This window comes from Gopherus evgoodei, chromosome 2 (assembly GCF_007399415.2).
Source record: "Gopherus evgoodei ecotype Sinaloan lineage chromosome 2, rGopEvg1_v1.p, whole genome shotgun sequence".
In the NCBI taxonomy this organism is placed as follows: Eukaryota; Metazoa; Chordata; order Testudines; family Testudinidae; genus Gopherus; species Gopherus evgoodei.
In genome coordinates this window covers 207880116-207894308 of record NC_044323.1, presented here as the reverse complement: position 1 = coordinate 207894308, position 14193 = coordinate 207880116, and the positions used below count along the sequence as shown (strand labels likewise).

General features: G+C 42.0%; 1 protein-coding gene across 1 annotated transcript in view; it reads right to left on the bottom strand.

Annotated features, from left to right (window-relative positions):
* Window positions 1-3390: 3390 nt before the first annotated feature.
* LAMA1 (laminin subunit alpha 1) overlaps window positions 3391-14193 on the bottom strand; it is a 150145-nt gene continuing 139342 nt past the window's right edge. Inside the window, exons 59-63 of the mRNA XM_030552788.1 lie at window positions 13935-14093; window positions 12956-13109; window positions 11081-11214; window positions 8291-8513; window positions 3391-3795 (exon numbers count right to left, since the gene is read on the bottom strand). Of these exons, the coding sequence (XP_030408648.1) occupies window positions 3635-3795; window positions 8291-8513; window positions 11081-11214; window positions 12956-13109; window positions 13935-14093 (831 nt within the window). The 3' untranslated portion in view covers window positions 3391-3634. The remainder of the gene's footprint in view (window positions 3796-8290; window positions 8514-11080; window positions 11215-12955; window positions 13110-13934; window positions 14094-14193) is intronic.

Sequence of the window (14193 nt, the reverse complement as noted above, 5' to 3'; positions counted from 1 at the left end):
TTACGGTCAAATTCTGCTCTCAGATATGTGCATGCAACCTCTGTGAGTTGAACAGGCATTGTAAACATATCTTATAAAAGGATAAACAGCTCCTAGGGATTTTATGTGCAAAATCCTTTGAATGTGAAGAGCAGTATATAAGTACAAAGTAATATTATATTTATTACCACTGAATGTGAAATCTGATTTCACAGAAATCCTGCACATCAGAAATGTTATCTTGGGTTCTTCATTTTAAATGATTTTTCAGAAGTACATTCAAACACATTTAACTTCTCCTTGTCCCCAAGCATTCAAACTGTAACTTACTCTGTACGTTTTGGACTCTCAAATGTAGATTCCACTGGAAATCTTGCTAAAACAAATACCGCTATACATTACACAAGAAGGAAGGCTGCTTGGAATACCTTAGCCACCTCCCCTCTTTGCATAGGGACAGAGGAAAGCCAAATTTGATTTAAGCAAATCTATCCTTTGATACTGGAATGATTACTTTTTTAATTAAAACTGTCTGTCACTTTAATCCTTGCATAGCACATAAGTATTGGAATAGACTCTATGAACAGTATACAGACTGGTAATATAGGGCCAAAATCTTGCTGTCATTGACATTAAAATTAAAATTCCTATTGACATGAAGGAGAGAAGGAACTAATTACCTAAGTCATCTTTATTGTAAATTGGTGTTGCTACTTATGTTACAAGTTTTACATTGGCTAACAGGAAAATAAATATTACAGCCAAAATGTTCAAGCCTGAGGTCTTAACATTAGGCCTACCAGTTTGAAAAGTATAGCCTAGGTTTCTGGATTTCTGCTTCCATTAGCAACAGTTCCATTCAAAGTGGTTACATGTTGGTTTATTAGGTAACAAAATTGTGCAGTGAAATATTAATAAGGGCCTGAACATGTTTAGGAGTAGAACCTATTCAACAACCTCCAGAGATGCCTTAAGTGTTTACACACTCCATGGGCTGCAAATAGATCATTTTCTGCATCAACACATTAGCTGTAGGCATGTAAGAAGTAGTTATTAGAAACATATTGGAACAATCCCACTCCTTTTCATATTGCTAATGTCTTTATAATGTGTATATACACTGTAAACTACCTCAGTGCATTTGCCAGGAAAAAAAATTCTGGCTTAGAAGCATTTTATTCCAAAGCTTCCTTAGTAGTAGCATTGCTTACTTCTGCTTGCCTCACAGCCTTTGATATTGCTGCGTTAACAATGTTTCCTTTCAGTGGGCTAGATCTGGAAATCAGCCAGTTTTAAAAACCAGAATGACATTTCTTGCTAAGAAAGCAATTGCACACCAGATGTGTTGCCTCACTCTTTGATCTTATATCTGGTCATATTCAAAACAACTATAGTGAATCATGGGTGGTTCGAATGTTAGGTAACAGATCAGTTTTTAGAAACCCTAACTGTTTCAGATGGGGGGGGGCGCAGTTTTCCATAATATGTCATTCCCTTGGAAAATAATATGATGCCATTAGGTGAATCAAATGTTTGTATGTATATTTTTCCTTACCTCTCCTTGTTAGAATGTTGACTGTTTTGTTACAATAAATTCCACTCTCTGCATAGTAGTGTATTTGTAATGTAGAACATGTACATTGTATTTTATCCATGACAAAAATAAAAACAATGTAAACTAACCCTCTCCTAAAAATTCTCACTGCATTTTTAATACATGGTTTACCTGGGAAATGGGTGAGTCAGGATTTTGGGAAGTGAGTCAATTTTATTTTAAAAGTAGCCCCTTTGTGAGGGCACTTAGAGAATTACGTGGACAAATATAGTACAATAATAAGGGGCCTGATTCTGTCACCCGTTCTGAAGTACAGAAATACTCTACTAGGGGTCGACAACCTTTGCCACGTGGCCCATCAGGGTAATCCCCTGGCAGGCCACAAGACATTTTGTTTATGTTGACTATCGACAGACACAGCCCTCTGCAGCTCCCAGTGGCTGCAGTTCACTGTTCCCGGCCAATAAGGCTGTGGGCAGTGGCACGGGCCACAGGAATGTGATGGCCACTGCTTCCCGCAGCTCCCATTGGCTGGAAATGTCAAACTGCAGCCACTGAGAGCTGAAGGGGGAGCCGTGTCTGCAGATGGTCAATTTAAACAAAATGTCCCGTGGCCTGCCAGCAGATTACCCTGATGGGCCATGTGCCAAAGGTTGCTGACTCCTGCTCTGCTCCATAACTGTCCCATTGGACTACCTAGGGAGTAAGGTATTGCTAACAGGCTGAAACCCTGGCCTCACTGAAATCAATGGCAAATCTCCCATTGACTTCAATAGAGCCAGGCTTTCACCAACTTTTAAATAAGTGGCAGAATTAGGCTCAAAATGAATAAGGAAAAATCCAAACAAAATATTAAAAGGCAAACAAGGGTTTTTTTAAAAAACAGTACAAAGAAGAGTTACATCATAAAGAAGCTGGCATATCTACAGTAGATCCATGTTGACAGCCAAGCCCATGATCCTGGGAATCACAAGTCATTACCATCCAATGACTGTTCAGTGATCTATTCAGTGAAATGAATTGGTTTACTCTGCTTAGGTTAGTGTGACTACGTATCCCAAAAACATTAGCTTAGGTCCCATTGCTTCAACACATAAGCAAAGTATTGAATGCAGGTAGAGGAAAATGCACTAGGCAAACCATAGGTGTGAGAGGGCCATTCAAAGGCCACTCAAAGCGAAGAACTACTCAGCAGCCTAAGATCTGCAGAGTTGCAAGGCACCATATGGACCCCCAACCCCAACACTGGTTTCCAAAGGAAATAGCTGCTGTGCTCTTCAATGTGGATTAGTATTCAACACCAGTGCCTGAAATGCAGAATCTAGTCTCTGTCCCCTTTGGCATGGGAAATAAGGTGTCTGGTATACGGCATGGTGCATGTTTCTCCACACCATGCAGTTGCTGCCTCTGCACCAACTGACCATGTGACATTTCAGCCAATCTGTAACTCCCCTATTATACTGAGTAAGGGATGGCAAGAGCATTAAATGTTTGGTATTGAGCAAAAGGGAATGGAATAAAAGCTAACAGAGAAGACAAATATGAAAGAGAAAACATAAACAGGAGGATTCTGGTCATGTGTTAATGCTAGTATACTGAATGCGACCTATTTGCTTTATATCATCACAATTATGCCATTAGCTTCCTGTGCCTTCTGCTGGATGTTTGTGTCTTCTTGTGTATCACACTTCATAGTAGCTGGTTCTTTTCTCACAATTAAAGTGTACAACTACTACACCACATGAAATAATGCACATTCTATTGCATTTTCACTGTATGGTCCAATTTTATTTTTATTATAAAAGACCAATATAAAATACAACAAAATACTGTCAAGCAAACAGAACACACCTTGTAAACACTGATTAACAATGTTTCTAAAAGAGAAAAATACCTAATTAATGCTGTTAACATTTTAGTAGAGGTATTGGTTGTATAAAACGATTTTAGTTAAAAAATATAAGCACAGAACTTTTTCTAAAAAATATTTGTCCTGAGTTGGAAAGTTAACAGACACCTGGGGTTCTCATTAAAAAAAAAATCACCTCTTCAGTAAGAAATTTTAAAACTCATCTCGATCCCAAAATCCTTCCCTGAAGTTTAGTGCTCAGCCCCGGGGCACGAATGAGGAAACACACCACGCAGGTCAAAGGCTTGGCTGAAGTCATAGGATTCTACCTGTTGACCCTTAATCAGCTTAAGGTTTCTCAAACACCCATGAAACGAGCTCTTGCTTGTCAGACAGTTTTGCTTCATATCAGCTGAAAAAGAAAATATGAAATACCTAGAATCTGCTTCTATTGGAAGGGGACGGAAGCGGCATGTGAAGAATGGTAGCAAGTGCCAGGCTTAGAAGTTATTAATAAAAATCATTGGACAAAAGTAGAGGCAGCAGAGCCCCAGATTCTGCCAGCATCAGTGGGAGTTGAGGATGCTCAGACCACTCAGAAAGTGCTCAGTGCTTGCAGGCTCAGCCTCATAGTTTTCAAAAACTGCCACGTGGTTTGCACCAGCCAAACTAGATGGGCAATCCAGTCAGCAGTAAGGGAAAGAAACCACCTCAGCCTGAGGGAAGGGAGGCGATAGCCATGCCACAATCATTATTACAGAACAAGCTGGTTTGGAGCCCAGTATATCTTCTACCAGGACATTGCAGCTGCTAGAGCTGCATAACCTTGTACTCCTTGGCCTTAGTCGTTCCCCCAGTTCATCCCTTCATGCTTAACTACATGGAACTGTTTACAGAGACTAGCTCTATTGCATGATGCAAGAGGTGAAACAGTGCACTGAATGCTTTCTGCAGCACTGTGGTGGGTGAATTTCTCCCTTCTCTGCAACTATGATACATGTTTCCAAAAAGAATCTTGCTAGTGGCACAATTACTGTTGCATTAGCACCATTTAAACAAACATAAGCCCCATAAAACCTTCCATGGAATCCTAGGAGATTAAGCAGTAGCCATGCTTGATGGAGTCATTCATTAATAGCTGTAAACTATCTCGAGCTCCAATACCCATGATGCTGTACAAGTGCAAAGTATTATTCCTAAAGCTTTCCAAATGCTTATAAGTCATATTTGCTCTGTAGATGTCATTAATCTAAACTCTTCATAACAAATACGCCTAGTGACGTTACACTCCAGATTCTTTATGGAAATATGCTTATGACATGGATATGGCATAACATATACTTTGTGTAAGATGGCTCATGTAAGATATCATTGGAAAGATTATGATTTACTGAATGTGATTATTCAGTTTGTATGCCTGTCTCATTTCTGTATCTGAAGTTAGGAATATTGACCATGTATCTATATTTCAGATGTGCTACTTTGGGTGTCACTCACAGCTAGCCCTTCAGGTACAACAATGCAAAGCCAGACAGGGCTGATGGCCCATCAGCAAAAAGACAAAGGACTGTGGAAGAGTTTAGTCTTCCTGTGGACGCTTGAGACAGCCTACAAGATTGGCTGCTATGACCCTGCCCGGAAACATGTGACTGAGCCACCTGGTACTGGAACCCCCCAACCCCTGTTGGAATGCCAGTGTTTTTCCACTGGAAGACAAAGGGGTCCAACCCATCATGGGTCTATCTGTTCTAATAATAACTACTGTTTCAGAGATCAATTTATGTGGGTGTTTCCCACTTTGTTTAATAATTCATCATTGTCTGACATCTATTCAGGCTCAATAGAAGTATAGGGATTAAAAAGCTACAAATAAATATGTTCACTGTGCTTGCAAAGTGACCAATTTTCTGATGTTAAAAATGCAATCTTTTTAATGGCTAAATTCAATGCAAAATTGGCCTAACCCAAATTATGGCCTACAGTACAATTTAATCTTAAAAGCACTACACTCTATTTTTCTTGGCAATATTATAATTTAATGACAATAATATTTATATGAAAAAGGAAATTGTGCAGAGCAATTGAGACCAAGAGATAAATTTACACCCAGTGTCTATCTTGGCCTGTAGAAACAGTCCCTCAAGACTCAAGTATGACTACCTCAATGCCAACTGTAAAGACATCACTGTCTTGTAACGGCAACTCCTAACTCACTACGGGTATGTTTACATCTACAATTTTGCAGCGCTGGTTGTTACAGCTGTATTAGTACAGCTGTATAGGGCCAGCGCTGCAGAGTGGCCACACTTACAGCAACCAGCGCTGCAAGTGGTGTTAGATGTGGCCACACTGCAGCGCTGTTGGGCGGCTTCAAGGGGGGTTCGGGGAACGCGAGAGCAAACCGGGGAAGGAGACCAGCTTCGCCGCGGTTTGCTTTCGCGTTCCCCGAACCCCCCTGCAAACCGCAGGGAAGGAGACCTGCTTGCTCGGGGATTCGGGGAACGCGAGAGCAAACCGCAGGGAAGGAGACCTGCTTGCTCGGGGATTCGGGGAACGCGAGAGCAAACCGCAGGGAAGGAGACCTGCTTGCTCGGGGATTCGGGGAACGCGAGAGCAAACCGGGGAAGGAGACCAGCTTCGCCGCGGTTTGCTCTCGCGTTCCCCGAACCCCCCTGCAAACCGTAGGGAAGGAGACCTGCTTGCACGGGGGTTCAGGGAACGCGAGAGCAAACCGGGGAAGGAGACCAGCTTCGCCGCGGTTTGCTCTCGCGTTCCCCGAACCCCCCTGCAAACCGCAGGGAAGGAGACCTGCTTGCTCGGGGATTCGGGGAACGCGAGAGCAAACCGGGGAAGGAGACCTGCTTGATTACCAGAGGCTTCCTCAGGTATGTTGGGATACCTGCTTATTCCACGGAGGTCAAGAAAAGCGCTGGTAAGTGTCTACACTTGATTACCAGCGCTGGATCACCAGCGCTGGATCCTCTACACCCGAGACAAAACGGGAGTACGGCCAGCGCTGCAAACAGGGAGTTGCAGCGCTGGTGATGCCCTGCAGATGTGTACACCTCCTAAGTTGCAGCGCTGTAACCCTCTCACCAGCGCTGCAACTTTGTGATGTAGACAAGCCCTACATCTAACACATTGTTGTCATAGTATTTACCTATCAGCAATGCCGTGTAAGGTATCAAATAAAAGTTTATATCATACTGGTCATCATAAGTAAGGCTACATTTTAGTCAGGGGTATTTTTAGTAAACGTCACAGACAGGTCACAGGAAGTAAACAAAAATTCATGGCCTGTGACCTGTCCGTGACGTTTACTAAAAATACCTGAGACTAAAACTTGGGTGGGGACTGCTGGGGGAGGTGGCCTGGGACCCCATTGGAGCTGGGGGGGAGGGTTGGGCCATGATGTATGGCCCAGGCCCCCTGCTGGTGCGCAAAGGGGAGGCGGGGCTGGCAGGGGCTCCTTACCCAGCTCTGTGTCCCTGCAGCTCCTAGGTGGCAGAGGGGCACAAGCACAGGCTGCTGCAGCTCCCACTGGCAAGGATCTGCAGCCAATGGGATCTGCGGGGCAGGGCCTGTGGGGGTGGGCAGCACGGAGATCCCCCTTCCCCCCTGGCCCCTCCACCACCTAGAAGCTGCAGGGCCATGCCAGTAGGAAGGAAGTGGTCCAGGAGAATGTGAGCAGGGGGCAGGCTGACCCCAGGCCATCCTACATGGTTATTCTTTCATGGCCCTGGCCAGGACTTGGTGGAGCAGGAGGTTTCCCTACCCCAGGCCAAAGTCTCAACTTCTGACCCAAGGAAGGACAGGGCAAGGAATTACCAGCAAAGAACCACTCCAGCAGGAAACTTATAAAGAGGGACTGAAACATACTGAAAAAAAGACTGAAGCTGGAATCCCAGACCACTAGGCCAGCTGACCAAACCACCGTGCTTCAATCACTTAAATCCCTATCTTTGTTAACAGACTTCACTTTGCTTTATCCTAAGTAAATCTTAGTGCTGTAACATTAAGCAAAGTGTAAATGCTTGTGTGTAACTTGATGGGTACACTGTCTCTTTGGAGGCAGCAGACTTGGTAATTACTGAGAGTGTCCAGTGACCGGACTGGATACCATGGAGGAGCATTCTTCAAGGGGGCTTGGGCTCTGGGGTGTACCAAGCTTTACCTGCAAGGCAAAGTAAGGGCTGGCAGACTCCTGAGAACTCTGTCGGGGGTGCCTAACAAATGGGGATGACAGGGAGCTATCACTCAGCTTAGCATCAGCAAGTCTCTCTCTTACTAAGGCAGAGGGGTAACAAGAGGGCACTTGCAGTTCCGGGCACCCAGAGAAAGTGTCACACCAAGTTGTTGGCAACCTCCCCTCCACTGCAGAGAGGGAGGGATCTCAGAGGACAAGCACAGCCCCATAATGCGTCATGCTAGCATGGCCACAGCAAGTGGGGGTGAGCGCTGTATAAATGCCAACACAGATGGTGGCGGGAGGGGGAATGCCTTGATATGCCCGCTGATACAGCACACCCTCACAACATGCTCCACAAGTGAGGATCCTGTGTCGCCTCAGATTGAAAAGTCGCCATATTCCATTGAAACCGCAAGGGAGGGAAGTATTTCACAAGGTACAACTCTCCTCCAGTGTTAGGGTTGAGACTTGGCAAGGAAGTGTAAATGTACACCTTCTTGTGCCAAGTTCAATTGATCTAGTTCAATAAATCCATATCAATTTTTCATGACCGGAGTTAACCCATCCTCCACAAAGTAAATTCCGGAGACTCAAAAAAGTTAATAGGCTCTTAGCACAGCTGTGATCTCACATTACAGTCACTACATTATTATGGTCTATGCAGCTTGTGAACTGCCTAGTTAGCTATTTAGTGAGAGAGAAATACTACGGTACATACCTGGATAGCCTCCAACATAAATGGGATTGTTTGTATCTGCAGATGTTGACTGGATGTGGGGATTATCAGCCTGAACCAAATTCCCATCAATCGTCAGAGCAATGCGATGTTTGCTTTTGTTTGCTTGAAGCTTGTGCCACTTTCCATCACATAAGCTATTTGCACCTCGTGGTTCATATGTGGCTGTTATTCTGCCAGCTCCATTGTTGACATGGAACAAAACCTGAACAAATAACCAGATGCCAATAATGACACAGACAGTAAGAACACCTGGAGCAATTTAATTGAATAAAAGCATATTCTACCTGCTGCAAAGAGTTCCTTTTTTAAAAAAATAAATGACTGACGATTACCCAAAGCACAATAATCAATTTAATAGCTGGAGTTTAAGCCTTATTAAAATATTTTCTAAACCTAACCATGATACATTAAACAAGCTGGGCATTTTTTATTTGGGATATAAATGTTTGCTATAACTATGGGGACTGGTTCTTCTACACCAGTGTACTTCCACTTACTTAATAGGTATTACACCTGATTTACACTGGAGCACTAAGACCATCATGTCCAGTAATTGCTTCAATAGGGCAGCAATTATGTATAGGATGGGAAACCACTAAGTCAGTGCCAATGTGTGTGTGGATACATATATATGAATGTGTGATCCTATTTCTTCTTTCATTTTTCTTTTCTTTTTAAACAGACTAAAAGACATCTTTTTTGTGTTGACTCTCAAACATGTAAATATTACCCCAAAACAAGGGCAAATTGGGGGAAATATTTAAAAGCAATGTATTATTTACTTATTTATTTGAAGTGGGCAACTATGTACTGATTGCTACAAGATACTTTCTGTGTAGCTTTCTGAATCATAATGACCAGTGAGACCCGGAACACAGTTAATTACCTGGAGTACTAACCATAAAGATTGAAGTTCCCTATAATGGAAGCATGGCTAGCAGCTGGGCATTTTTGTACCCATAAAAAAGGTGGGAATTCTTGACTTCAGACATAGCCAGCTCTACCAAATCTTCAATATTTAGATAAGCAATTTTTGTTGGGAGCATTGTCTGCAAATGGATAAATTGATAAGGAATTGTTATTCTATTGTAATAGGGTGATGAGCTCCCTAGTCACCAGCATAACATGTAAGTTGGTTCTTTTTTCTTGGATGCAGAAGATTTTAAATTGTCTGGGTAACAGATAATGAGAAATGTCCTGATGCACAAAAGGCTGAGCTGAATAGCCACAGGTTCCCTCTCAAGAGAGCCTAGGCACTATTGGGATTAACATGAGGAGGCAGAAGCCTGGCTCTTGCAGTGAGCTCAGGCTACTTATTTATTCATGATGCAAATGAGCAGATAAAGCCTTAAATTAGGTGATTTTTGTAGTTGGCAATTTTTTCCCTTTTTAATCTATTTAAATAAAGAGATGTTTTTATATACATATCCCGATTCTTCCCTGCAAGTCCCCACTTTTCCCACTAGCTTTGGGACTCTCAGAAACCTAATGATACTTTGGTAATGCTACCGTTTGCTCACATGTTCACTAAGGTGTCCAAGGATGCCGTGTCCATTCTAATACAATTGAAGAGATGATAGCTGGGACATGAAGCCTTAAGGATGAGGGTATGCATGGGGGAAAGACAATCCCACCAGCCCCCGTATCTCACATAAAGGCATAAAAGCCTCCACACCTCCATAAAAAAAAAATACTTAATGGAAAAATATTTCCTGTAAATTCACAATACTGCTTATGAGATGGCTTGGTTCACACAGCCATTGTGTTTTCTTTGGGTTCTGTTATTCTGAGCTGGCTTATGATTTTCTTCACTGCTGAAGTATCGTTAGGCAGACTCACTGAAAAGTTTTATTTAATGTTGTTAGCTTTTAGCTTTGTCAATTGTATCCAGAAAGAAATATAATTCAAAAATATAATTTACACTGGAAAAGTAATCACAGAATTTGTTTTTAATTCAATTTAAAAGGCCTCATCTGTTTACATTAATCTTGTTTTAGAGCTTTACAGTTCTCCTTTGTTTTAACTGTCGCCAAAAAGGGGACTAAATCTTGTCTTTACTTTTCTTTACCTAAGTAAAATTAAATTGATGGATTTATAAATCAGCTTTATAAATAACTACGACTTCTAGCAAAAGAAACAGGGACATTTAAGCCAACTTTCTTATATATACTTTCCTCCAAGCTCTTCAGTCTCACTTTAAAAGAAAATGATTGAATGCGTTATGGTGACTCATTCCATGTCCAGACAATTTCTCATCTCAGAATAACAATAGGACTTTCACCTATGCTAACAAAATTCTTGCTAAGACACAGCAGCTAAATACTTTCTGCAAGAGCATGCTTGGGTAAGGGCAAGTTTAGCTTAATTGAAAAGGGTACCAACATATATGAAAGGTATTTTGGTGGTCCAGCAAACAGCACACACAGTACAGTAGCTAGTCCAACTAGAAAGGAAAGCACAAATTCTTCAGGCTGACGTAAGTACTATGGGCAGTAACTATAGGATGAGGAGTCCCTGTGCTGCTTCACATTGTGGTGAACATTATGATGTGAACCCACCTTCCTTGTAATCTGAGGCAAACTTTTGGTCACATGTTGTATTTATGAATCATGGCAACATCTTTGTTTCTATCACATTGTCTTCTTGTCTTTTGGTTTCATCACTTATTACTGATGTAATGCTCAACACATCTGACTTTCCCATTGTGCCTTGGAGAACGATCCCTAAATTCAGCTCTCCTAGTGAGTGTCTCCTACCTATGCAACCCACCTTGCCATTCACAATCTCCAGTCCAATGGCATCTACTTTAGCACTACTGATTCCAAGAAGAACTCCATTCATAGCCCTGGTGCGGAACTCAAATGTAACGTTCACATCAGATCGGACTTTATAACCTTCTTTGACTGAAAAATAAATGATAAGCATAAAGTAAAAGATTAGGCATATGACAGAAATAGCAATGTTCTGCAATATATCTTTGTATTGTATTGAGTTTATGTATCATTGTGAGCCAGGGATTGTATGTAATTCCATGGGTTAAGGTAACCACAGCCCCTCCAGGAACTAAAAACAGTGGGCAAATTCTCTCAGGTTGAAACAACCCAGAGAGACACCAACTCCTGTGGCAGGCTTGCCTATACTAATTCAAAGTGGTTTCTCCAGAGGCCAACAGACAAAGAATGCAAGGCCTTCTTTCTGATGCAGCAAACAGATAGAACCCTCTGTCCAAGGGGAGGGTCCCAATCCTTAGGGAAAGGTTCGAAGGACTGACACGGGCCAGAATCCTTATGGAAATGGTGGGAGTGATCTCTGGTAAACACGCGTGCGTGCGTGTGTAGGTTCTTTATTATTTTTAATATGTTATTTTTCTGTAATGCTTTTACCCTAAGAATAAATGTATTTGCTTAGAGAAAACTGTCTGGTAACTTACCACTGTGAGCTATTAAGCTGTTTATTAAAGACTAGCAACAGGGGGGCCGCATGGAAAAGCTCCAGCAGCAGGAAGCCTTCCCCACTGCCTGACCCTTTCCCTGCAGTGAGGAAAGATTCCATCAGTGGTGTGGCACAGGACACTATACTGCTAAAAATAGCACTGTGTGGGCGTGTAGAGAGATGTATAGGGTACATATCCACAGGGTTTAAGCATATCTTTACTCCCCTAAGCAGTGCCTTACCATCTACCCTGCTATCTGTACCCATGCTAGGGGGCATGCAGCGTTTATACTCTATAAACGGGTGTGAGGAAAGTGCAGTGCAGATGTGCCCTAAGAGTGAGTGCCACTGCATGGAGGGGGAATACAAGTGAAGTTGCCCTGAACTGCGACAAGTAATCAATAGTACATGTAATAATTAATAGGCATGTTAATTACCCTGAATGGACAGGGTTTGTGCTGAGTCTCTGGAAAGCTGTTTGTAGATTATAATCCAAATTCAGAAACTATGTGATGAGAATTAAAATTCCCTTACATGTGGTGAAGTTCCCTTTCACTCATTTAGACTCTTACATCAGTACACTGGGCTTAAGTACATCTAAGGGAGTTTACACTGGTGTAGTTCAATATGTTGAGGGAACAGAAAAAGTCAGAAGTGCTGGAACATTTTGTATTGGGGGAGAGGGGGGTGCTGAGAGCCATTGAACCAAACTGTAAACCCCGAAGATGATGGAAACCACTTCAAGCCAGGAGGTGTGGCAGCACCACCAGTTCCAGCACCTATGGAAAAAGTGTAAAGTGGGCCCCACCCTTTTTCACATTCACTCCTTTATACCTTCTGATTCCTCAGCCTTTAAATTACACCAGTTTAAGCTCTTACACACACACACACACACACACACACACACACACACACACACACACACACACACACACACACCACTGTTTCTTTTCTCAGCTGGAGAAGAGTTAGGTCTTTTTACTTGTGTCAGAGACTCCTCTGCAGACTGCCAGATCATTAGCAAGTGGACAGGGGGCAGTCTTGGACATAAAGGGGGAAGAAGTCAGTTAGAAATACACAGCCAGAATATACAACAGAATATATAGTTGAATGAAGTGTCATTTAATTAAGTTTGTTGCATCTAGACATAAAATTGATGTGTTTTCATGAGCACTAATTCAATAAGCTATTGACTCTATTAATCACACTTACCTAGAGCAGCAAACCCACTTCCATTAAAGAAAGTGCCTTCCTGTGCTGTTGCATAACATTTATTCACAGCAAAGATGGAGACTGGGCTCTCTTTGTCAAGTTGTTTGTTGTTAATCATCACACTGCCAATGCATGCAGGGATACTGTGAGTGACCTAAATGTAGTGGGATATGACAGTTAATACATAAGGCAAATTTAGGGTGACCAGATGCCCCGATTTTATAGGGACAGTTCCGATTTTTCGGTCTTTTTCTTATATAGGCTCCTATTATCCCCCACCGCCAGTCCTGATTTTTTACACTTGCTGTCTGGTCACCCTAGGCAAACTGCAGGCTGATCTCTCACAGCAATGCCTGATATCACTGTAAACTAAGGATTCTATGAAGAGAACATTCAGGGATTTAAAGCACCAACATAATTATTTATATAGTGCCGCAAATGTATATGATGACTTACAGCAGTAAAAACAGACAGAGTATATTAAAACTGCCTAGAAATGCTAATAGTCAAAGATACATGCTTGAGGGGCCTATTCCTTCTGTGACGCAAATAAATAAGAGGGTTGCCACTGCCATTAACAGGAACAGAGAACAAGCTCATAAATTAAAGGTGCTTGAATTTGCTTCAGTATGTTATTATGAAAATCACTAGTATTTCTAACCATTGTTTTGATTAAATTATAGATTCAAAGTGTTCACATCTTTGTTAGCCTGTAATACAGTAAGTCCAATTATGGAAGAGGTAAGTGTGAAGTTACAATACACAAGGAGGCAGAATTGCCATAGATAACAGACCATCTAGTCCAGTATCCTATCCCAGTCAGTGACCAGTACCAGGTGCTATAGAGAAAAGTGAAAGAAACCTGTACTGGAAAATTATGCTTCCTAACCCCAGACAGCTGGGGCTTAGCTTATGCTATGAACCATTTGGGTTATCTCCTATAAATTTTTAATGAAGATATTTTCAAAAGAAATCTTACATTTCCAATATTTCTAGCTGTATAATCTAAAGGAAGCCCTCCCAGATAGAGCTTCCCCTCCACATCCAACGTGTTACCATCTCCCAGAGCATTAACTGTTGCAGATTCCTGTCCATCGACGGTGATTATGCCTTTTCGTTTACCGTACTCTGTCTTTACCTAAAAGAAATAGCAAAGTTTGTATCAACCTGCTGCCCACAATAAGAGTGGACAAGATCCATTTCTGAAGATGATTTCAGAGACTAGATTGAGTTAGCAT